At 41.2% G+C, this 24,134-nt stretch overlaps 1 protein-coding gene across 1 annotated transcript in view; it reads left to right on the top strand.

Annotated features, from left to right (window-relative positions):
- Window positions 1-24,134, top strand: part of GLT1D1 (glycosyltransferase 1 domain containing 1) — a 95,330-nt gene that overhangs the window by 27,179 nt on the left and 44,017 nt on the right. The window contains exons 5-6 of the mRNA XM_065417981.1: window positions 6,264-6,300; window positions 7,621-7,677. Coding sequence (XP_065274053.1) covers window positions 6,264-6,300; window positions 7,621-7,677 — 94 coding nt within the window. The remainder of the gene's footprint in view (window positions 1-6,263; window positions 6,301-7,620; window positions 7,678-24,134) is intronic.

Here is a 24,134-nt window from a genome sequence, read left to right as displayed (position 1 = left end):
AGCGTTCTTTACCCTGTCTATAACAGGTGTTTGCACTAGGGCAGCTACACTTGTGGCTGGCCACCAGATGGCTGTATTTGGGGCCAATGCCAAATGTAGACAAGGCCTGAACCTGGACCCTTCACAGATGCTTAAGAATGGGGAAGGCACAAGGAACTGGGCACAGCTGCAGTCTTTGCCCTGACTTGAGTACAAAGACTTCTCCTGGCTAGTGTCATTAGCAGCTCTAACAAACCCAAAGAGAGCTGTGGAGGCCCTGGCCCAACCCATCCTCCACACCAGGTGGCAGAGCTCACCAAGTTCAAAGCGAGTACATACTGCATAGCTTAAGAGGTTGGTGTAGCATGTCTGCTCTCCAGTTGCTCCAGACAATACAATGCTTCTGCTTGGGGAGTGATTTTGATCCAAATACAGGTGCTTGAAACCACTGCTTTACATTATTGCAAGCTTGTTTGGGAGTCACTCCTACAGTATACCAGAACTTGGTCCATTCATTAATTGAAACAGCAGGTCCTTTGGAAACTGATCTATAGATAGCAACAGGAATCCCTTGGCTGCCACCTGGACTGTTCACATGGCAAAATGAACTCAGAAAATTTGCACGGTTTGCATGTACTAGCCTGACTGAATGAGCTGCAACATGACTGACTCCAGGCATTTCTTAAGAGGGTATTCGTCTCTTAACAATTCATTCCTTCTCCTCCTCTCCACGTGTTTCCTTATTTCTGATCTAATAATCACCAACAGCAATAGGAACTAACTGCATGTACCATCTCTTCAATTTTAATTTCCATAATCATGCAATCATTTCCCTTAGGCATTTGCTTCACCACCCTTCCTTCCACCAACAGAAAACTGTTTGGAGGTACAGCCCGCATGTCCAAACAGTTTAATATTGCACACTAATACTGTCTACAGTTTCTTCACCATTAATTGATTTTAATCTGATTTTGTCGTGTTCATTAAAAGGACACCCAAAGAGATGTGTGGTCTAGTAATTTTGTATTATTTGTTGTCGGTAGTGACCACAATGTACTAGGCACTATACTAGCATATAAAGACTTGGTCCCTTCCCCAAAGAGCTTACACTTGAAAAAGACAAAACAAACAGCTGGACAAAAGATTGGGGAAAGGAGTAAACGTGGACTCTGGAATTCCTAACCCTAGTTCTGACATTGACTCCCTCAGTAACCTTAGGCAAGTCATTTTTATCTGGGCACAGATAATGTTGGCTATTAGTAATTAATATATTAGCAGTTAGCCATCTAATTGCTTCTGTAAATCTATCTTAGGTACGTATGGCTCCGATCACCATAGTAATGGATCGCCTTACAATCTTTCAGTGTATTTATCCTTCCCTCACTCTTGTGAGGCAGAGCTGTACTATAATTCCCATTTTACAGATGGGGAACTGAGGCACAGAGAAGCTAAGTGATTTGCCTAAGAGCATACAGGACGTCTGTGGCAGAGAAGGCTCTCCTGAGTCCTAGGCTAGTGACCTGGCTCTTAAGTACTGTTGTTTCAAATAAAACACCCGATCCTCTAAGAAAAAGCATAGGACATGGACATTTCAACTACAAACATTGAGAAACACAAATGCACTTTTCTGTGCTATTCTCCTCAGAATATTAGGATTACTTACCCATTATTTCATACTAATGTGAGCTGCATCACTCCTCCAATGTGTGCTTTCTTAGTTAGTCAGTAAATTACGAATTTAAATTCCTAGCAAGTACTAGAAATTGTATGGTACTCAGAGGGTCATATCCTCCAACAAACTCCTTTCATTGTATTGGATAAAGTATCTTTCATTAGGAATCAGAGGGGTAGCCGTGTTAGTCTGAATCTGTAAAAAGCAACAGAGGGTCCTGTGGCACCTTTAAGACTAACAGAAGTATTGGGAGCATAAGCTTTCGTGGGTAAGAACCTCACTTATTCCATGGGTTGCCCTACAGATCCTGTATGAATACTCTTATTCCATGAGCTATAAAAAAAAAAAAAAACAAAAAAAAAACAGCTTTAAGAGGTATGCAACAACATAAACACGTCTCAGATATAGCGTAACAAATAACCTCTCATATTTATATAGCACCTGTCCGTCCAAAAGAGCTCAAACACGTCATTAACTATACACGGAGAGCAACGGTGGGGAGGAGGATGGCAACCAATTGTTCTGCAATTTGATGCGTGGACAAACTAGGGAAGTTGGAAATCTGGGCTAGGAGACTGAAGCAAACCCCTACAAAGAAGGCCAGGAGATCATTAGGGTGGGATTTTTAGAAGTGTTCAGCAGCATCTAATTCTGCTCCCCTTGAAATCAATGGCAAAACTCACTATAACTGCAATGGGAGCAGTGAGGCCAATACTGAGAGCTTCTGAAAATCTCACCCTTAATGTCCACACAGCAAATAACTTCATTACACACATGCAAAGGATCAGATCCTCAGCATAAACTGGAGTAGCTGCATTGAATCTGATTTACACTAACTGATGATCTAATCCAAATAATTCAAGGACCTCACAGAAACCATGAAAAAACAAAGCAATTCCAAGTTCAAAATCGGAGCTAACTGTTCTTACTAAAATAAAAACCGCAAGCGTTGCCAAGAGCCCCACATGTATTTATATATTTTATAATGCTCTGCATACAGATTGGACTTTCTTGGCTCAGTATTTGTTCTTTCACTTGCCTGGAAATACCATAACTGCTTAGGATCTAGTATGTCACTTGCTTAACAGCTAAATTACAAACCCAGTGAGTGTACAAAAATACAAAGCTAAGCATGAGTCTGAAAACTTTCAGTTATGCAGTAAAGTGGAAAAAAGTAATAAAGAACATATTGTAACCTAGAATATTCTTTATAAGAGCACCTGTGGAGAGCACACTACCTCAAACTATAGTTCTATGCTGTCACCAGACTAGGCATTCTTGCTGAAACAAAGATTAATGAATGATGCATAGGTGAACTGTACACTGAGCTGAGATTATGGAAGGTTGGTTGTTTTTTAGGACCACAACCCCTTTATCTGCAGCCTCATTTGTCAATGACACTGAAGAAACATAAAACAGGGACGCTCTAGTCAGTTCCAATGGGAACATTAAAGAGTGTCCAATGATAATACGTGTTTAAATTGTATCATCTAACTTAAATTCTTATTAAAAATGTACAAAATGACACCCTCTCATTTAAAATTAACTAGATTTTATATTACAAATCTGGAAGGGATGATATATGTATGTATTTATTTATATCTTAGTGACTCTTTGGGGAGGTGAAAATTCACCATTGGTCTGTTCCTTTGAGGATCTGGCTACTCTCAGAGATTTTTACGGTCAGAAGGGACCATTAATATGATGTAGGCTGTGAAATTCATCAAGTAATAGCTGCATCTAGCTTGTATCTTGTGTTTTAGAAAGGCATCCCATGTTGATTTAAAGATGTTAGCTTTCAAGTCCATTGTCTCCAATGGGAACTTTTGGTGCTCAGAACCTTGTAGAATATACTTGAAAAGTGCAGAATTGACCCCTCTTTTATTTAGCACGAACATAGGATTCAATTTCACTGTACTGTATGATATTTATTGTACAAAGATGATTGTATTGATACAGTTTTTTTTAACCATTTCTTGATTCGGATACTATTGAAAGACTGTCTCTCAGAACTATCAGATATAAACTCAGAGCCTTATCTTGCTATTACTTATAGGATGTGAATTTCACATTTCCATGTATATTTTAGAAGGCAAATCACATGGCTCTGTCCCATACAATACACAAAAATGATATTTAATCCACACACACACACACACACACACACACACAAATAGCATCATGCTACTGAGAGTTTGGCAGCTTTGCACAGGACGACGCATGTTACAGAATTAGGCTAAATTCTAATTCCACATTTTACATTGGCTTAATTGCATCCTCAGTAGGTACACATTTCAAAAACCACCACTAACGTGAGCCTGTCCTCTGGCTGCCTTCAGTCTAATTTATACCTCCCTGGTGCAAATTATGCAGCAATGTGCACAAGAAAATGGTAGACAGGGCCTGATCAGGGATCGTATTCACTCAAATTCATACACTAAATGGCCTGGCTCTTAAGTCTTGCTTCAGAATGTGCCTCAACCCATGAGGACTTGCAGAATGGCACTCCCACTGCTTTGGAAGGAGCTAGAATGGGGTAGACAGTTTCAACGCCACAGCTCCTGTCCTTGCTCCCAATTCAGCAAAGCATTTAAGCACATGATTAAATCCACTGAAGTCAATGGGACTCACATATTTAAAGTTAAGGAACTAGTTAAGTGCTTCGCTGTGTCAGGGCCCTTGACATAGTTTTTCTAGTAGATGTGTATATTTTACTCTTGAGAGAACTTTGCCTATAAGGAGTGAACATAGGGGAAAATGGGGTGGGTGTGAAACTGGCCACAGATAACATTTCTTTTGTTGTATTCTCCTTTAAAAAAAATGGGGAGGGGAACAGTTGAGTGGTGATAAAACTGCCATTGGAAAGTGTTTTTTTCCACTGAGATTACACTGTTGGAATAACAGACTGATCATAACCACAGGGCTTTTTACAATATTTCATGTACTTAGATTATGCATTATTAAAACTTAGTATTGTGTACTTCCTAATGAAAGCAACAGAGGGTCCTGTGGCACCTTTAAGACTAACATTATAAGAATATTCATACAGGATCTGTAGGATGCAGCCCATGACTATGGAAAGACCTAATCTAAACAGCATAATTCTTGTCAGCCCCGGTCCCCCTTTAATTACAGCACTGGTGTTCGTCTGAGGAGTGTTTGTGAAGTAGCCAGTTCAGTGACTTGCAGTGAACTTCCTATCCCCTTGACTGGGCTATTTCAGGCTGATGACATACCACTTCCTCCTGAATTACTTTCTCTCTCGTTTCCGTTGCTGTTAATTTTCAGTACTTGAAACTGAATATGGTGACTGAGCTATAGAGAGGGCCAGTCACATAGGACAAAGCTGAAAAACAATATGTGCAGTTGTTTCACATTTGTTTTTGAATGAGGCTTTCTTCTCAAAACAGCGCATCTCTTCCTGCCATAAAGTCATTATCTGGCACTTAAAAAGAACAGGAGTACTTGTGGCACCTTAGAGACTAACAAATTTATTTGAGCCTAAGCTTTCGTAGGCTACAGCCCACTTCATCGGATGCATAGAATGGAACATATAGTAAGGAGATATATATACACATACAGAGAACATGAAAAGGTAGGAGTTGTCCTACCAACTCTAAGAGGCTAATTAATTAAGAGAAAAAACTGGCACTTGTGATTTCACAGCCTTAAGGGTGGGTGATGTGCAGGTTCACAATCTGCTGATACAGGTGAATATCCTAAATTACTTATATCTGGATGCCAAACTCTGGATAATATAGGGACTCTCTGCCCCAGTGGGCAACTCCTTACCACAATACTCAGTCTGAGCTATTTAGGCAAGGTAGGTTATTTAGGTAGGCTGTGAAGGAGCAAGCCCTTGTTTAAACACATAGGCTTTGTCTACGTGGCGGAAACAGCTATATCTGCACTGTGTAGCTATTACAGAATACCTCTGGAAGAGTAGTGTCCACAGAGGGGAGTTATTCCAGAAGCTATAGCGGAACAGTTACTCCAGAATAGCTATGCCGGTCAATTTTCACACGTAGATAAGCCCATATATATTCGGCAGCAGTCTTTGACAAAAGATGCTGTGAGAGATAAGTGGGGTTTTGTTTCTTGCTTGGTATGTTTGAAAGGCCCTTTTTAGATAAATGCACTTTGATGAAACTGATTCTGTGGCTTTTAAACCAATTATGGTTTTTCTGCTAGTCCCAGTGTTTTTGGAAACTACAGCCTTCCTTCTGCAGAGAAATAGTTCTCTCTCTCTCCGTGCAATGAGCAGGCTAATGGATGCTAGAAGTGTCATTGGCATAAGCGAAAAAGTAGGTTTTATACAATCTGGTAATTGTATCGAATTGCAAAATTGGTTGGTTGATACTATAAAGATTGATTAAACCTAATTTTAATCACTGATCTTCTTGTGCATTTGACCTTGCAAAAGTGTTCCTTTCTAATGGTCAAAAACCCATTAGAAATACAGCTGGTCTCTTTTGCTTCTCAATACTCAAAGGGCAACTATGTAGTTGAGCATATTACTGCACTAGATTATTTTGAGTCTGAACAGTTTTTTTTTGGGGGGGGGGGAGAGGTGAGCAATGAAATTTACTCTTTTGCTCTCCTCTCTTTAAAGCCAGATGCTAGAAGCAAAATATACATCCAGACTCAAGGTAAGTTTTGAAATATTCAAGGTATGTGCTTGTTTTGAAGCTTGCTACCCTTGTGATGCCTACTTACGTGGATTTTTCAAGTGATACAGAAGTCTTGCTGAAATAGACATAGGATGATGGCCTGGCTCCACTGGAGTCAGAGTTTTGCTGTTGACTTCACTGGGCCAAGATTTCACCTAGATTTTCAGGTGAACTCTTGATTTTGGGTGACTCAACTTTCAGCTGCCCAACATGACACATTTATGGGTCTGACCCAAAGCATGGTGAAGTCAATGAGAGTCCTCCATAGACTTCAGTGAGCTTTGCATAAACTCTTCACTTCTAATATTCAGAAAGTGCTGAGCCCCCATTCTCTAAAAATCAGGCTCCTTTAACATGCCTCACGTTGGAGGCACCCAAAATCAGGATTTGCTTTTGAAAATCTTGGTTGGACAATTAGTGCAGGGAATGTGATGCATTCTGTTTGTAAAGCGCCATATACATCTATGGTGCCATCTAGGTAATATTTAATAAAAATTAAGACCTAGCTTAGCATTTTAAATGTGGCTGCTTCAGCTGCTGGTTATGTTACTAAACTAACCAACTGTAGAATGTGAAAATAAAATTTTAGATGTTTAACTTTGGCCTTCTAAAGAGATTTTTTTTTTAAATGTGTATTGTGGGGTTAAGGGTTTAAGATTTATTAAGAGATTAAATATTCATATAATTTGGTAGTGACATCAAAGGATTTGGGCATGATGTTTTTTTATTCCATGATCATAGAATATCAGGGTTGGAAGGGACCTTAGGAGGTCATCTAGTCCAACCCCCTGCTCAAAGCAGGACCAATCCCTAACTAAATCCCCAAATCGCCCCCTCAAGGATTGAACTCACAACCCTGGGTTTAGCAGGCCAATGCTCAAACCACTGAGCTATCCCTCCCCCTTTTGGTATATGTTTCAGAACCAATCCAGATGATTTTCCCATCAAGTAAAATCTACCTATGAGACATCCAGACAACAACATAGTATTAAGAGGCCAAACCAACATTGGTGCAAGTAGGCATGACTCTGTGGACTTCCATGGAGTTGCACCCTCTGAGTGCATTTGGCCCAAGGTATAAATATTGGAACCTAAATTGGAAAAATCAAACTGAATGCTACAGAAATTCTAGGCAAGGAAATGTACGTGGGAAAGGAAAAGCTTGAAATGGGAGCAGTTTCAAGTGGGATTTAGAGTATTTGACAAAGACATTATTCACTCAGTACAAACTTTAAGAGCTATAGTTCTGCCACCCTAGGTCTAGTAAAACATGTTGTCCTTTTCTTCCCTTGAATCTAGGAATTATGACCACACCCAGTGCAACTTTTAACTGGAAGAGATTTCTACAAAATGCAGGTAAAATGTAAAATTGCTTTATGCTTCTGAACAAAGTGCATGAAGATCATACCTTACATATGCTGCCTCTTTCTCTAATTAAGTTTTCAGTACATATTCCTGATATGTTTGAATGATTTTCTGTTTTTGTCTCTATTCTGGAAGGGATCTTAGAATATGTAAGTTGATCTGTTGTATGGTTGTTTTTTAGTGCTCTTGAAAATGAGGGATTAACAGTGCTAGCTAGAATCATGCAGTCAGAATTCTGCCCTTGCTTGTTAATCACAGCAGCAAATTACCCCTGCTATTCCTAGTCACAGCCTTTGTGCTTAAACTGACAAAAATGAAATTGCACCAAACAATAAAGTGGCTATGAGATATGGACAAATGTCCCCTGGAAACATAGTTGGCAGTAACACTCATTTCACTCATGACCAAAGCACAGATATCTGAGCATGCTTGTGATTCACAGAAATGTGATGGAGGCCAGTATGACAGAAGAGATGGGTAGGGAATCTGACACAGCAGTTCAAACTTTCACAATCTAACCCCCACAGTGAGCCTAATTCTTGACCTGGAGAGGTCAGATATCATTCAATATTTGTGCCTATACGCTATATGGCCTCACTATGAAGACTATCAACAAGAATGGTAAGTATGCTTGGACTTCTGGACAGGCATTGTATTGCCACTAAACTATCTGGCAACCTCTTTATGGTGCCAACTTGTATATTTCAGTCTGGGCTGAAACTTGATTTCAAAGCAGGAGAAAATTTAGGAAAATAACAGATTGTTTTATTAATAAATTAATAAGTCTTTTAAATAGGTAATTAGGGTCTGAACCAGATTCTACTGAAACCAATGGGAGTTTTGTCATTTATTTCAATGAGAGCGGGGTGAGACCCCCTAGCACCTGACCTAGAGTTCATAGAAATCAAGCATAATCTGCATGTTGTTAGAATTGGTTGAAAAAATTCAAACACAACTTTTTGTTGTTGGAATTAGCTGAGTTGTCAAAATCTTTTGTGGGACTGATTAGATTACTATGAACTTTGCATGGATCCCAGGCTGATAGCAAGAGTCTGTTCAGTTTCACTGCGGCTATTGAGTGCTATGCAGCTCTGAAACTGACATTATGTCAATTTCAGTCAGCCTCTACAGCTGGATGAGTATATTTCCAGAGAGCATATTTGTTTCTAAAACAAAATATTGCAGAATTTCAACTCTGCAAAATTTTGTGAGTTATCAGCTTTTTGTCCTGATTTGGGATGGAAAGTTTTTCAGACTCTCAAAATTTTTCCTGGGATGGGAAAACTGACTTCCTGCCTATCTTTAATTATGGTTATTAAATATTTAATCAGGTCCCCATTGTGCTGGGCACCATACAAACATCGAAACGTAGTCCCTGGCCTGAAGGACTTACAATCAAACAGCGAAATACCAGGGGACGGGAAAACAACATACAAGCAGATGTGTGTGCCAGACACAGCATGATAAATTTTAAAAGGATTTTTGAATTGCCTATTGGTTAAAATGCCTATTTAATTAATTAATTTAGAATTAATATGCCTACTGTACATTTAACCCCTGGAGCACGACTCTTTTGAGTACATCATTTGAATAGTAAGTATAAATACTTTAAAAGTTAATAGTTCATATAGCTGAAAATTGGAAAGTTAATTTTTTCCCTCTCAAATTGAAACACAAATTGTTTTCTGGGCTGAGAGCACCTTTGCCATTTGTCAGAACAAAAAAAAATCTCACTGACTTACTTATCTGAATACAAATAAATACATACATAGAAGCAGACTAGACTCAGCAAAGGGTTTGCCTAATTTTTGGGGGGTGGGGAAATCAGGACTGCAGAGTGAGTTGTGGCAACTGAGGGTTTATAGCTTTGTTATTTCTTCTCTCCCACCCCCCACCCCCCCATAACCTGGCAGTCAAGAAGCCATCCCATGTTCTGGGGACCCTTCTACATTTTTTAAACTCAGATCAAATACATATACTAGCATTGTTTCTACCTTATAGCTATAGTTGTTCATAATCCACTACCAAATGAGTAGTAATAAATAAAGCCTGCAGAAAGAGATTGGTTTCACAGTATGTCCAAAAGACAAGTTAGGGCCAGATCTTCTGCTGATGTAAACTAGAGTAGCTCCATTGACTTCAGTGGCTCTATGCCACTTTATAACAGACTAGTTCTGGCTTCTTAAACTTTCAATTTAAAGGGTCTCTATTTCTGAACTGCCATAGGTGAGGGGAGCTAAATCTATGGTGCTTGACCAGAAGAGACAAAAAAGAAGCAGGCACTGAGGTATCCAGTGGACAGGGAAATTCAAGAGTTACAATAGCCCGGCTGGTTGCACTGAGATTCATAGATTTCAGTGATCATTGTGATCATCTGGTCTGACATCCTGCATAACACATGCCATACAATCTTGCATTTTGAGCCCAGTAACTTCTGAAACATATATGCAGCACATGCTACTTCTTCATGTAATGACCCTGGGGGAAATGCAGGTGTCTGGATCATTCCTTACTCTGTGCAATATGTCTGCCATGTGGGCCAGTGAATTGTACCTGTGCAGCAAGCTTATGAACCCCAGCACTGTTACACTGAGTTCCTACCTCAACCCTTAAGTAAAAGCGAGCTCTTCTAAACTTTCCCCTGTAATGGCACATCTGGGGGAAAGGCTAATTCAAAAAGCCATCTCACCTTAACACTTTGATTATTAGGTCTCCTTTTCCCAACTAGAAAAATGTTCAGGCATTTTGCCCTGGAAATTTTTTTTTTGGCATCATATTCATCAATCTGATCTTCAGTAGTACAGCTCTTTCTTCCTTTGTTACAAATGAATCCACATTATTCAATTGCTTTATCACGTCAGTAAATGTGTGTCATTATTCAGAACCCATGTCCAATTTTAAATTGAGCATTGTGAGGTTATTTCGTTCTCAGTAAATCACAGCACACCAGCACAGCGCCACTAAGATTAATAATTTTCAGAAGTATAATGATTTGTCACTTGCCTAGTATGGCCCCAGCATTGATTGGATCCCGTGTCTCACTATTTTGTGATTAAAGGAACAGCCGGGTCGGAGGGTGTGGGGGAGGAGAAGATTCCCCATAAATGCATTTTGTCTGATATATTAAGGGCAGTTTTATCCGAATGTACTCTAATGCAAACGTGCAAAATAATTCCTAATTCACAGACAAAAGCAAACAGTGACTGTGACTTCCATGCCTGCTAAGTAATAACTTGAAAACTGACAAAATTATTCAGTGTGTATTGGTTTTATGACCAAGTATCTCATCTCATTTGTCTTATCATCAGTGCTGCTCCTATTTCTGTCTCCTGAGATGGGCTGCAGTTCTCATCAACACTTTTCCCCCATACCCTAGCATCACTGTAGCATTTAGAACATCTCCTATTGTAGCAGATCAGGTCTGGTTGTTTGTCCCTAATTCAGTGCTTGCTGGAGAATAACAAAAACAGGGGCGGCTCTATGTTTTTTGCCACCCCAAACACGGCAGTCAGGCGGCCTTCGGCGGCATGCCTGCGGGTGGTCCGCGGTCATGCGGATTCGGCGGTGTTTCTGCGGGTGATCTGCCGGTCCCGCAGCTTCGGCGTACCCGTCCCCGAATTGCCGCCGAAACTGCGGGACTGGCGGACCTCCCGCAGGCATGCCGCCGAAGGCTGCCTGACTGCCGCCCTCACAACGACTGACAGGCCGCCCCCCGCAGCTTCCCGCCCCAGGCACGCGCTTGCTGCACTGGTGTCTGGAGCCGCCCCTGAACAAAGGGAGCAGAAGGGGTGCTTTTCATGGCGTTTGCAATTTCTAGATCCAGTCTCTCATATTCAGAATAATGTCAACTAGTAGCAGTTAGTGGCAAGTCTTAGAAAATATAGTAGTGACAATATTTTCCTGGAAAGTAGTGCCATTTTGATTCAGTTAAACGCATATACTTGCTCAATGCAGTGCACTTTAACCAGATCATCTACTATTTATGTGGTTCGGTGACTGCCCAATCTAGTTCATTTTATTAAATTTATTCTCTTTTTGACTTCTGTCATGTATTCACTGTTACTTCTATCCAGCCTCTAAAGAGGGTTAATAGTTTTTTCTCCAAAACCCCCAATAACTGGCATGTATTTTTAGAAGTGTTCTCCATCTTATGTGCCCAACTCAAATCAGACAGTACCTAGCCTTACAATTCCAACTGAACTCATTGGGAGCCATAAATGCTAAGCAGCCCTGAAAATTAGGCCATATAGTGCCAAGTAAGTGTCATAAAACCAGTGGACCCTTTTGAAAACTTTGTTTTTTTCCTAATTGTATATGCCCCACTTACATAGTCCAACTTGGTATTGAGCTCTACAACCACAGTGATGCCTGATACTCATGCTGAATAGAACTTTATTCTACAAATAGTCCTATTGAAAGCAGTGGGACTGTACATGGAGTGAGGTAAAAGTAGACACAGGGGGGCAGAATCTGGCGTGGATCAATTACAGTTGGTGCTAAAACCAGCCTTCCCTCACCTGCAAAATGCCTAGCAGATTTCAATGAATGGTAGATATAAATTACAATTGCCTATTATAAGGAAGGGATTTTTAATTTTTGTAATAATCTTTTGAGGATACAATGAAAGAATGGCATAAAATCATCGAATCTGTATTTTAACTCATTAGGCTTCCGTGCAATCATCAAGGGACTGACAGTAATACTTGTTTAGAGTTAGTGTACCTAAGCTCCCAGTGGCGATATTTTCACCAACTGGAGATTATGAAGCATTTTATTGGATAAATCTGCAAAGAGGGAACTTTTGGAATTGATTAGTATTTTATTTGTTGTCAACTTTGCAGTCTTTTCTGCATGATGAAAAGAAAGACTGCAGACATCAAAAGACAAACCAAAAATCATGGCCACCCCGATTTAAACTTAAACTGCAACAAGACAGTTATCCTGGAAGCAAATTTCTAGGAGAGAAACTTTTCCTGTTGATGCTTAGTAACTATCCGAAGCATATCAGTCATGTCGCCAGTTTGAGATGCCCATCTGTGGACCTAAAACAATTAGATAGCGTAGACTCCACTGAAAATTTGTCAATAGAAAATAACAACACAACCTACATCAATGTGAAAAGCAACAGAGGGTCCTGTGGCACCTTTAAGACTAACAGAAGTATTGGGAGCATAAGCTTTCATGGGCTACAGCCCACTTCATCGGATGCATAGAATGGAACATATAGTGAGGAGATATATATACACATACAGAGAACATGAAAAGGTGAGAGTTGTCCTATAAGAGGCTAATTAATTAAGAGAAAAAACTTTTGTAGTGATAATCAAGATAGTTATAGGAGCATAAACACGGGACCTGCGTGACTCACAGCAGGTCACCCCGCCTAGGGAAGACGCCCACTCGACAGATGGCTAGATAGTGGGGGATGTGTGGGGAGAGACAGTGGGGTGTGAAAGGGGATGGATAGATAGGCGCTGGGGATAGATGGATGGGCGGTGGGGGTGGATGGGGCTGGATAATGGGGTGTGTGGATGGGGATGGATAGTGGGAGGTGATGGGGATGGATAATGGGGGTGGGTGGGGATGGATAATGGGGGTGGATGGGCTGGATAATGGGGTGTGTGGATGGGGATGCATAGTGGGGAGTGATGGGGATGGATGGAGAGGTAGAGGACATGGATGGGGATGGATAATGGAGGGTGGATGGGGATGGATAGATGGGTGGTGGAGGTAGATAGGGATGGATAACGGAGGTGGATGGGGATGGGTAGATGGGCGGTGGAGGTGTAGTTCCACCCCCTGGCTCTAACCACCAGACCCCACTCCCCTCCTAGAACCAGGGATAGAACCCAGAAGTCCAGACTCCCCTGCACATACTAACCACTAGACCCCACTCCCCTCCTAGAGCTGGGATAGAATCCAGTAATCCTGGATCACAGTTCCTTTTCCTCCCCTGAGCCCCAGCCCCTGCCAGCCCAGCACACGGGCTAGTGGGTTACAAATCCATGAGCAGGGATGTTTGTCTATCTGCCGTAGCCCACTGTGAAATATGAAATGTGAAAACCCAGATTTGTGTCCTCTGCTCAACGATGGTATATAGCTGCTTAAGGTAGGGACTGGTCCAATGCCCACTTAAGTCGATGGAAAGACTTCCTTTGATTTCATTGAGCATTGGATTAAGTTCCTAAGATCCAAATAAGGGCACTGTGGTTCAGAAGGGTAGATTACTGTACTGTACGTTGTTAGTTATGAGTTAGTTATGAGTTGAGAAAGACTGATTAGATTTCAACCCTATTCTGGCAGGAAAGTGAACCAATATTAGACACTCCAGGAAGGTCCCATGATCTCTTAGGATCAGGTGTCACTGTAGAATCAAACAACCAGCGTCAGACATAGTCTTGGTGTTTAATTTCTGAAGATGCCTTGCTATGGAGTAAGATTGAAAATGTTACGTGACCTATGGTGGCATAGATGGGATTGCACAGATGCATTGTGGAGAAAGAGACAAGGTGAGTGCAATGTTAAGGAAGACCAGATGGTGAAAGTCTCTGTAGAAATCCAAGGGACTTCAGCAAGCAATGGTCATAACACAGGCCAGTCTGGTGTTTTCCTCACAGTCACTATCTAACCAATGATCAAAACACAGTTCTTAGGTATGTTCCTAGGAACGGGACATTTTTTAAGGGCTATTATGAACTCCTTAATTACACCAGTCAGCAGTTGCTCACCCTAGTGGTCGCATTGGCATGAATAGGATTATTGGAGTGAGTTATTACTTAATGTGAGATGCTGATAAAACTGGCCTTAAATTTGCTAGTAGGGTAGGAAGCCAGGCCTATGCTCAAAAGAAATGCAGTCCTATTCACACTAATGTTGTGAAGTCCGATTGTTGAATTTTTGGGGCAAAATATCTCAAAGTTTTTTTGTTTTTTTTTGTTCACATACAATGAAAACCACACTGCCATATCTATTACTGATAACATCTAGAAATTATAGAGGCCATATGATGCTACATTTCCTGCAGTCTAATTTTTCCAGATAAGGTCCTTATCCTGTGAGGTGTTGAGTACTTCAGTGGAATCAATGGAAGTTGAGAGAGCGCAGCACCTAGGAAGATTAGGGCTCTGAGAGTGCAAATGCCCTCTAGTGATTAATTTATGATAAACTACCATATATACTCGTTCATTAGCCCATTCGTTTATAAGCCGACCCCCCAAGATGGTTAGGTAAAAATAGCAAAAACTGTACGACCCTTTCATAAGCCGACCCTATATTTCAGGGGTTGGCAAACTTTGGCTCCCAGCCCGTCAGGGTAAGCCGCTGGCAGGTTGGGACGATTTGTTTACTTGGAGCCCCTGCAGGCATGGAGCCCCTCAGCTCCCTGTGGCCGCAGCCACTTCTCACAGCTCCCATTGGCTGGGAATGGCGAACTGCGGCCACAGGGAGCTGAGGGGCTCCATGCCTGCAGACGCTCCAGGTAAACAAAACGACAATGTATTAGATATTCAATTCAATGATTCCATAGAGTTTAAAATCATCAAATTTTGGTGTAGACCCGTTTATAAGCTGACCCCCGCTCCTTGATGCGTCATTTTTTTACCAAAAATATTTGGCTTATGAACGAGTATATACGGTACTTTTAGTTTCTTCAGTTACAATGGAGTCTGTCCCCTATATCCTCCCCCTTCTTTCATTTCAAGGGAAAGGATTACTTTGTAGATTAAGGTCCCAATTCAGCCAAGCATTTAAGCATTTCTTTAAAGTTATTCATATACTTGTTCTTAAGTGTGTTGCTGAATGGGGACCTAGTTGTACTAATGATGGACCTAATTCTGTTCTCAATGAAGCCAGTGGCTTCAGGATCAGCAAATGATAAGGTAGAACTGAAAAGCTGGATTGCATTATGGGAACTGCCATGTAATGCTACTATACTGCACAAAATGGGAAATTTGGCAGGGCTGAGCAGCTAAAGATATTTAAAATCATGAAGGGTTGAATTTTGAGAGTCAGAGACAAGATTTAAAAAAGCCAGTGTTGAAGACCTAATGCTGCAAAACTCTTAGTTATGAGAACACAAAAGAAATTAGATGATTTATTGTGACACTTCCAACATGTGGATGAAGAGATGAATGTAAAGGACAAAGCAGAGTTAGAAGACTTACTGAGCATATCAAAGATATATTCCAGTGGTGGACAAAGTCATCCAAGATTCAAACTCTGGAAGATAAAATAACCATCTCAGACAGAATCTGAAATCTCAGCAAGAAACCTATAGATCTTCTTTTGTAGGAGATCAGTTAATACTTTGAAATGTGTAGGAGACAGAAAAATGAACAATTTTTCAAGAGCGATAAAAGACTTGGTATGGTTCAAAGTGAACAGAAAGGAGGATTCGAGAGGGGATTTAACCTCACCCTCCAGTCATAACTTAGACATAGTTTCTGAACAAAAGAGAAGTCCGGTGGATAAGCCTAAATAATGTGGACCTGGTATGGTGATCTAAAGGTCTTTGGAATACAAGTGAAAATCAAGTTCAAGTGAGGGATTAAAAAAAATTAACCCTGAAGACTTTGATTGCCCTTGACCCAGCATTCATAAGGGCAATCTTGTTTGTAGACAGTGTGCGCTTATGTATAACCTCGTGTCTTAAGTTATTTAAATGCACAAATACAATCAATATACCTGATATAAAATATATATTTGACCTCTAATATGTATCATTTTCAAATCTTAAACTATAAAAGGTAAAACATATGTTAAAGGTTTGTTTTTTTAGGATTTAAAAAAAAAAATCCTGTCCAAAACAAGCACTTTGAATATAAATCATCTAGAATTTGGTTTTCCCCCTTTGGAAACTTGTGAATACATTTCATAAAAACAGCCATTAAAATCTCAAATAAGAAAAATGTCTTTATTTGAACAAACAGTGAGAAACTAGGTCACTTGAGATAAGATGTTCTCAAACTGCATTCTTACCTCCAGCAAGTCGGAGTTTGATATCACCCAGGCACATAGAAGCCTGCGGCTCTTCAGTAAGATTTGTAAGAACAATTTTATACTATTTATCTGAGATTGCTCTATCAATTTTTTTCTTGATTGTTCATACTGGGATGGTGTTAAATACATTTGCTGTTTTAAAGTCCTGTTAAGTGATGGGGGCTGTATTTTACTCTTGCCTTTATCATAAAAATAATGTATTCAGGAATGCTTCAGAAATGATTCCTGAGATGCTACTTAGTTAGTTTCTCTGTTATACTGTCTTGACACCCAAGACATGGATATTCTCAAGGCCCCATATATATAGTGCCATGCTATATCTCAATTCTGAAGTAGAGTCCCCTGCTTTTTGCTGCCTAATATGTATTCTTTATTTAATCTTTTTATATATAAGCTTTGGCAACATCTTCCCCAGTTTCTATGACCCTCACATTCCTGCTGCAGGGAGGAAAGGACTGGAGGATTTATGTAGCAGTGGATCCTCCAACACCTAGGATTTAGTGCCACTTAAGTAGTTGGTACTAACCAAATGTCTCCCTCAAACAGAATATACATAGTCTTTCCCAATTAAGTATCAGTCATTGTCATTTACTACCATCAAGCTAAATATATTCCCGAGGAGATTGCTTTTATTAGGCTGTCATCCTGACGGAGGCCTTGGCTACATAAAAACTTCCACCAGTTTTATTAAACCAGTTTAAGTTAAACTGGTTCAAACCCCTGTGTGGACACTTCGAGGGGTTTATTTCAGTTTAGCTTAAACCTGTTCCTAATCGACTTAAGCTAAACTGAAATAAGCATAATTGAAAGTGAAATAAAAGCATTCACATCCATTTAAATCAGTTTACAGTCACATCTTAAATTAACGACTCTATTCAAGCCTGGACTATAAGCATTCACACACGAGACTTTGCAAAGCAAAGAGAATAATATATTTTTTGTTAGCCCTCAGCACATAGCAAGAGTGAGAAGAGTCGTGGAGCCAGATGATAATGGATATTTCTGTCTTCGGGGCAGCAAAATGTAGTCTTTATAATTACCTTTAAAATACTAACATTTCATTAAAAAAAAAAAAAAGCACGATCACTAGCATTCAAAACTTGAAGTTTCTGGAAACGAACAGGATTTCATCCAAAATATTAATTTAAAACCTGTCTGTTTAATAGCCAAGAAAGGTTTGAAAGCCCTGGAGCCTGAAGTTATTTCCCCACAAGCATGTTTCAAACCTAGAGGCACCACCACCAAGTTTGAGAAGGTAATTGTGTCACCAAGTCCATGGCAGTTCTGCAAAGCCTGTTAGTAATGGTGCCAGCTGCAGTGATGGTATTTGCAATGTTGACACGTATCCACTAAGGACTGGAGTGAGAACACAATACTTACAGAGCACTGAACAGCCATCACATGGTAATACCATTTCATAGAATCATAGACTTTAAGGTCAGAAGGGACCATTATGATCATCTAGTCTGACCTCCTGCACAACGCAGGCTACAGAATCTCACCCACCCACTCCTGTATCAAACCTGTGTCTGAGCCATTGAAGTCCTCAAATCATGGTTTAAAGACTTCAAGATGCAGAGAATCTTCCAGAAAGTGATCCGTGCCCCACGCTGCAGAGGAAGGCGAAAACCCCCCAGGGCCTCTGCCAATCTGCCCTAGAGGAAAATTCCTTCCCAACCCCAAATATGGCGATCAGCTAAACCCAGAGCATGTGGGCAAGACTCACCAGCCAGACACCCAGGAAAGAATTCTCTGTAGTAACTCAGATCCCACCCCATCTAACATCCCACCACAAGCCATTGGGTATATTTACCACTAATAGTCAAAGACCAATCTCATACCATCCCCTCCATAAACTTATCAAGCTTAGTCTTGAAGCCAGATTTGTCTTTTGCCCCCACTGCTCCCCTTGGAAGGCTGTTCCAGAACTTCATTCCTCTGATGGTTAGAAACCTTCGTCTAATTTCAAGTCTAAACTTCCTGATGGCCAGTTTATATCCATTTGTTCTTGTGTCCACATTGGTACTGAGCTTAAATAATTCCTCTCCCTCCCTGGTATTTATTCCTCTGATATATCTGTTCTCTCAACGGAGCCTGCAGGAAGGTGACTACAAGAACAGAATTGCTTTGGATGCAGCCTCATGTTTCCCTGAGATGGTGGAATACCCCTCCCTCCCTCCCTGATGGAGAGGAGCGACCCGAGAGATCCCAGCACATGGTTATCTCTGTAGATACTAGTAGAAAAGTATGAGGAGCAGCCTTCCTGTCTCATTTGGGCCAGGGATTGTGAACAGAAATCATGATGTCAGCTCTAGCCTACATTAACAAGAGGAAACACAAGAAGCAGATCTCCAGCCAAGGAGACAAAAAAACCTGTTCCTCTGGGCAGAATCTCACCTGCTTGGCATCTTGCTTAGGAGACAGACTAGCTCAACCAGCAGGATCTCCTGCAGGGAATGCTTCCACTTCAAGCAAGTAATTCACCTGATTTATTCAGTGGGAGGCATCCCAGCCCTCTGTTCATTGCAGAGCTTGGCTCTCTTGGCTGGATTTGAATAAGGCAGGGGGTTCTCAAACTTCATTGCATCGCGACCCCCGTCTGACAACAAAGATCACTACACGACCCCAGGAGGGGGGACCGAAGCCTGAGCCTGCCCGAGCCCTAAATGGGGGGAGATGGGACAAAGCTAAGGGCCAAGCCCTGCCACCCCAGGCAGGGAGGCCAAAGCTGAAGGCCAAGGGCTTCAGCCCCGGGAGGGGAGGGGGGCAGGGGCAAAGCCGAAGCCCAAGGGCTTCAGCCCTGCCACCCAGGACTGAAACCAAATCTGAAGCCCAAGGGCTTCAGCCCCAGTCAGGGGCCTGTAACCTGAGCCCTGCCATCAAGGGCTGCAGCCAAAGCCTGAGCCCCTCCGCTCTTGGGCTTTGGTGCCAGGCGGTGCGGCTCAGGCTTCCGCCCCGAGCCCCAGCAAGTCTAATGCCAGCCCTGGTGACTCCATTAAAATGGAGTCACGACCCACGTTGGGGTCCCAACCCACAGTCTGAGAACCACTGGAATAAGGGACTTAAAGGAAAATAAAAATCCCAGGATTTAGGAAGCCATTTCTCCATAATTGGTTCTTAAAATCTATTATTTACTCGGTTTTATTTTAAAAAGCTGCTCTGACCTTATGGAAAACTTTGTAAAACATTTTATTTTAGGGACATAGGAACAAGTCTTGTACAGCATAAATAAAGATCAAAGGAAGCAAAATATTAAGGACATCTACCCAAATATATGGGCAGAGCTTCTAAGAAAGAATTTACCTGTTTCTGCCTTCTTGTTCCCCACCGAAAGTCATAATTCTTTGCTAGTGACATTCCAGTTGCTTGCTGTGAAAGTGACTGATATGACAAAGATAGGATTATGATTTCAGATGAGGAACCAACAAAAATCTTGTTTTCATGCAGAAGTGTTATATAAGCAGGGCGATATCTAAGCAAAATGTTTTGCACAAGCTGCACCTGATCTTGAGAAGCTTTTTGTACTTTCGTTGTGCCTTTCAGCTGAGGGGTTCAAAGCACTTTACCAACATTATTTGGTTAAGCCTCATAACATCCCTTGAAGTATTATATCCATTTTACAGACAGGTAAACATAGGCAGTTTGCAATTAAGTGACTTGCCCTAGATCAGGTGAGTCAAGAACACAGCCAGGCATAGAATACAGGAGTCCCAATTCCTAGTCCCCTGTTATAGCTACTAGACAACATTTCTTGGGCCAGATTCTCTGCTAGTGTGACTCCAGTGACATCAATGGAGTTACACCATAGAAAATTTGGCCTCCTCTTTATAGTGCAATTATACTCTGAAATATCACTGTAAAAGTGGCAGTAGGGCAGCTATTTTAATAGCCTGTTAATGGCTATCACGTTTCTTTAATTTACAAGTTTGCTTTGCAAAATCAAGATGGTATGTGCAATACAGATTTTGTGGGTGAAATCTGGGCTCAGTTACACATCTGAAGTGAAGAGTGGAATTTTGCCCAGCAGTAGCTGGGACTTTTTTTTCTATTTATGATGCATGAGCCAGAACACAATCCAGCTCATTGTCCCAAAGCATTGCCTCAGTAGCACTAGCAGAAGTAAAACATTAAAAAAAAAGTAAAACATTATTTTCGTCACTAACGCAAGAAGAATACATCAAAGGGGCAGATCTGTTAAAAGTGTTGTTTTTGCATATTCGCTTTTCAGAGTAGACCCACACTTGGCATTAAAATTGTATTACAGATAGGTAAAGTTTCTTGGAAGCGCAGTACTACAGCAGAAAGTGAAGCTTCCACTTAAGCTAAAAACAAAACCCAGGTGCCTCCTTTCAGACATCAATTTCCACATAGCTGTTATGGCTGTAGCACCTAAAAAGCCAGCGTTGCACTTACTCTATTACTGTGCTCCCCACATTAGGGCTGTGGAGTATTTTGTGAGGCTAAATCAAGAGTGAGAATGTTGAAATGATTGCTTTCTTGTACAGATAGCTATAGTTTGCTTTTCACAGCAGGGGTTCCAAGAAGTCTTGAAAAAGCACGGAGGAGGTGAAAATCTGATGGTAGCATTATCTTGATGTGGAAATTTAATCATCTTCAGTGAATAAACAGAAAGCCAAGTAGACACACAGGTGTTGCTTAAGTCTGACTGTAAGCAGACCAAGAGTGGAATAGACTACTGGCAGTGGGGATTGGCTGTGATGAAGCAATCTTCTCAGGACTGGTTTTTGATATATCCCTAAGAGGATTAGGTTGGGGAAAGTCTGGTCATAAAAATGAATTGGGCAATGACTAAGATTTACTGCATATAATAAAATAAAATTGTACAACTGATTCCTGCCTCAATAAATTGAATTGTAGTGGCAGGTAATTCCTTCCCCAGATAGCTCCTTTCTGACAGTTTTTAGGAACATAGGAATTGCCATACGGGATCAAACCCGTGGTCCATTAAATTCAGTGTTGTGTCCCAGAGTGGATATTAGGAGAGCTTTCAGAGGAAGGTGCAAGAAATCCCATAATGGACTATTAGGATGGGATTTTCCTGTCTAAGGGAGTTAGGCACCCAGTTCCCATTAAAATCCTAACTCCGTTAAGCCCCATTGAAAAAAAATCACAGCCTTATGAAATACCCTGCCCATTAGAAAAGCTGATTGGGAACGTTTGTCCAAATACAATCAGTGGAGATTATACATGTTTTCAGCAATTTGTCCTACAGAACTCCAGTGTGATGTGTAGAAAGTGCATACGTACGTATGTGATATCGTGGTGTCACACTGGTGTAGATGTGGCTCTTCGAAGGGTAGCTTTAAATACTGGAAGGATGGAGAAAATCGGTTACAAAATAAAGCTATTACCACTTAGCATTTACAGATGACCCAAACCATAGAGCTGCAGAGTAGTGTGGCCTGGGGGCTAAAGCATTACAGTGGGGTTTAGGAGACCCAGGTTCTATTCCTGGCCCTGCCACTAGCCTGCTAGATGGCCTCAGGCAAGTCACTTCATCTCTCTATGTCAGTGTTTCTTGCATGTGGCCACCAAGGGACTTTTCTTGTGGCCACAGCCTCCTGGGCTGTGATGCAGGGTGGGGCAGGGGCTCATAGAGCAGTCCCGGATGCACTGCCTTGGTGTTGATTGCTGGGGCTGCCAGCAGGGGTTGGACCATGCCCCCCTCTGGAGACACCTGGAGGAGAAGGCAGCCAGTGAATTCCCCACCTTCCCAGGGGCAGTGGGGCTCAGGCTTTAGCCTTCAGCGCTGGGGTGGCGGAGCAGCAGATACTGGCCGGGGGCTTCGGGCTCCAGCCTGTGCAGCGGCAGGGCCCAGGCTCCAGCTGTGGGGTTTCCGGCTCCAGCCCCCCAACTGCCTCCCCTGACCTCCCCATCCAGGACTGAGTAAGTCTGCTGGGAAAAGTGATACTTGTATGTTTGTTAATATCGCTTTTCACAACAGACTTACTAGCTAGCAACAAATACATTACAATCATTTGGACATGTATATGCACATATTTATTTGTTTTTCCTAAAGCTAATTAAGTATTTTAGGAAACTGTGCAAGAGCGGCCACTAGCAAGAGTTGGTGGCCGCACTCTGAGGCTACCAAAAAATTTGTCCTGAGAACCCTTGCATTTTACATGGGGATACTGGATCAAAGCGCTCTGAGATCAACTGATGAAAAGCACTCTCAGTATTATTATTTATCCTGTGAGTTGAGGTTGTCCAGAATCTACCACAGGGGGGCTCAGCACCTTCCAGATTTGGTCCCGCAGTGCTTTTCATCTTCAAACTGCTTTACAAACATGACTTACACAAATAAATACAAAAAGATAATGCAGAAAGAAAGATGCTAAGAGCTAGGAAGAAACGAGTACAAGGATATTAGATTTTATTAAGGCCAGATTTTATGTTAAACCCAAGGATCTTCATAACTTTTGTGATGGACTCTCTATTCACGGCAACTGAGATCTGGATACTCATTGCAGTATGACTGAAGTTTTAGTGCCAACCTGATGTTCCAATCCACAGCAGCCAAAGAAGTTAAAAAGTATCAGAAGGTCGAGAGAGCTTAATTTAAATCAAATATCTGTGCCGTACATGTAATTAAAATTCAGGCAGAGTTTTGCTATGGTACTCACAGTCTAACCCTTTTTTCTAGCTTTGTGGAAGTTTAGATTATGACTCAAAACCGGCCTTGGTTCTCCTAAAAGCATAATGCCTTAATGGGGCATCAAGCAGACAAAAGACCTTTTTAGCCCAAACATTGTGTATTATGAATTATTCTCAGCCCAATAAACAGCATCATTATCTACCTTGTCTGCTGCAGCCGCTCTGTGACAGCTAAAACTATTCAAATTAAATCAGAATGACTCAACAGCAAATGCTGTGAAAATGAGCATTTAAATCCCCAAGTTAGATTTTAATTTTAAATGCAATATCACTTGAATATGTCATGAACCACTGATTGTTTATGACATTTTCAAAATGCAAGTTCAGTTCAGATCTCATACTAGTTTTACACCATTATAACTCCATTGACTGCAGGGGAGTTATTCATGATTTACTCCTTTTTAAGTGAGATTAGTATAACCCCCTACGTAAAGACAGCATTCAATGAAAATGGAAAATCATGAATATGGGATAAATCTAAATAAAGCTGCTTTATTCCATTTGCTATCGCCTTCTAGAGTTACAGGATCTTTGGGAAAGCAGAAAGTGTGAGGAGGGAGCCAACGTGACAAAGAATAAAACAAGATTGTCCTTGTTTAAATAAACTATGATTCTTAACTACTGTTGATGCTTTTTGTTCCAAGGGAACCAGTAGATATATACAAGCTATTCCAGAAAGAAAAGATGGCCTTGTGGTTCAGCACACGGGACATTTGCGTTCAATTCCTGACTTTCTGACAGACGTGTATATGGCCTGGGGCAAGTCACTTAAA

Source organism: Emys orbicularis, chromosome 16 (assembly GCF_028017835.1).
Source record: "Emys orbicularis isolate rEmyOrb1 chromosome 16, rEmyOrb1.hap1, whole genome shotgun sequence".
NCBI classification, from domain to species: domain Eukaryota; kingdom Metazoa; phylum Chordata; order Testudines; family Emydidae; genus Emys; species Emys orbicularis.
Note: the sequence above shows the minus strand (reverse complement) of the source record. Positions and strands in the feature narration are given on the sequence as shown.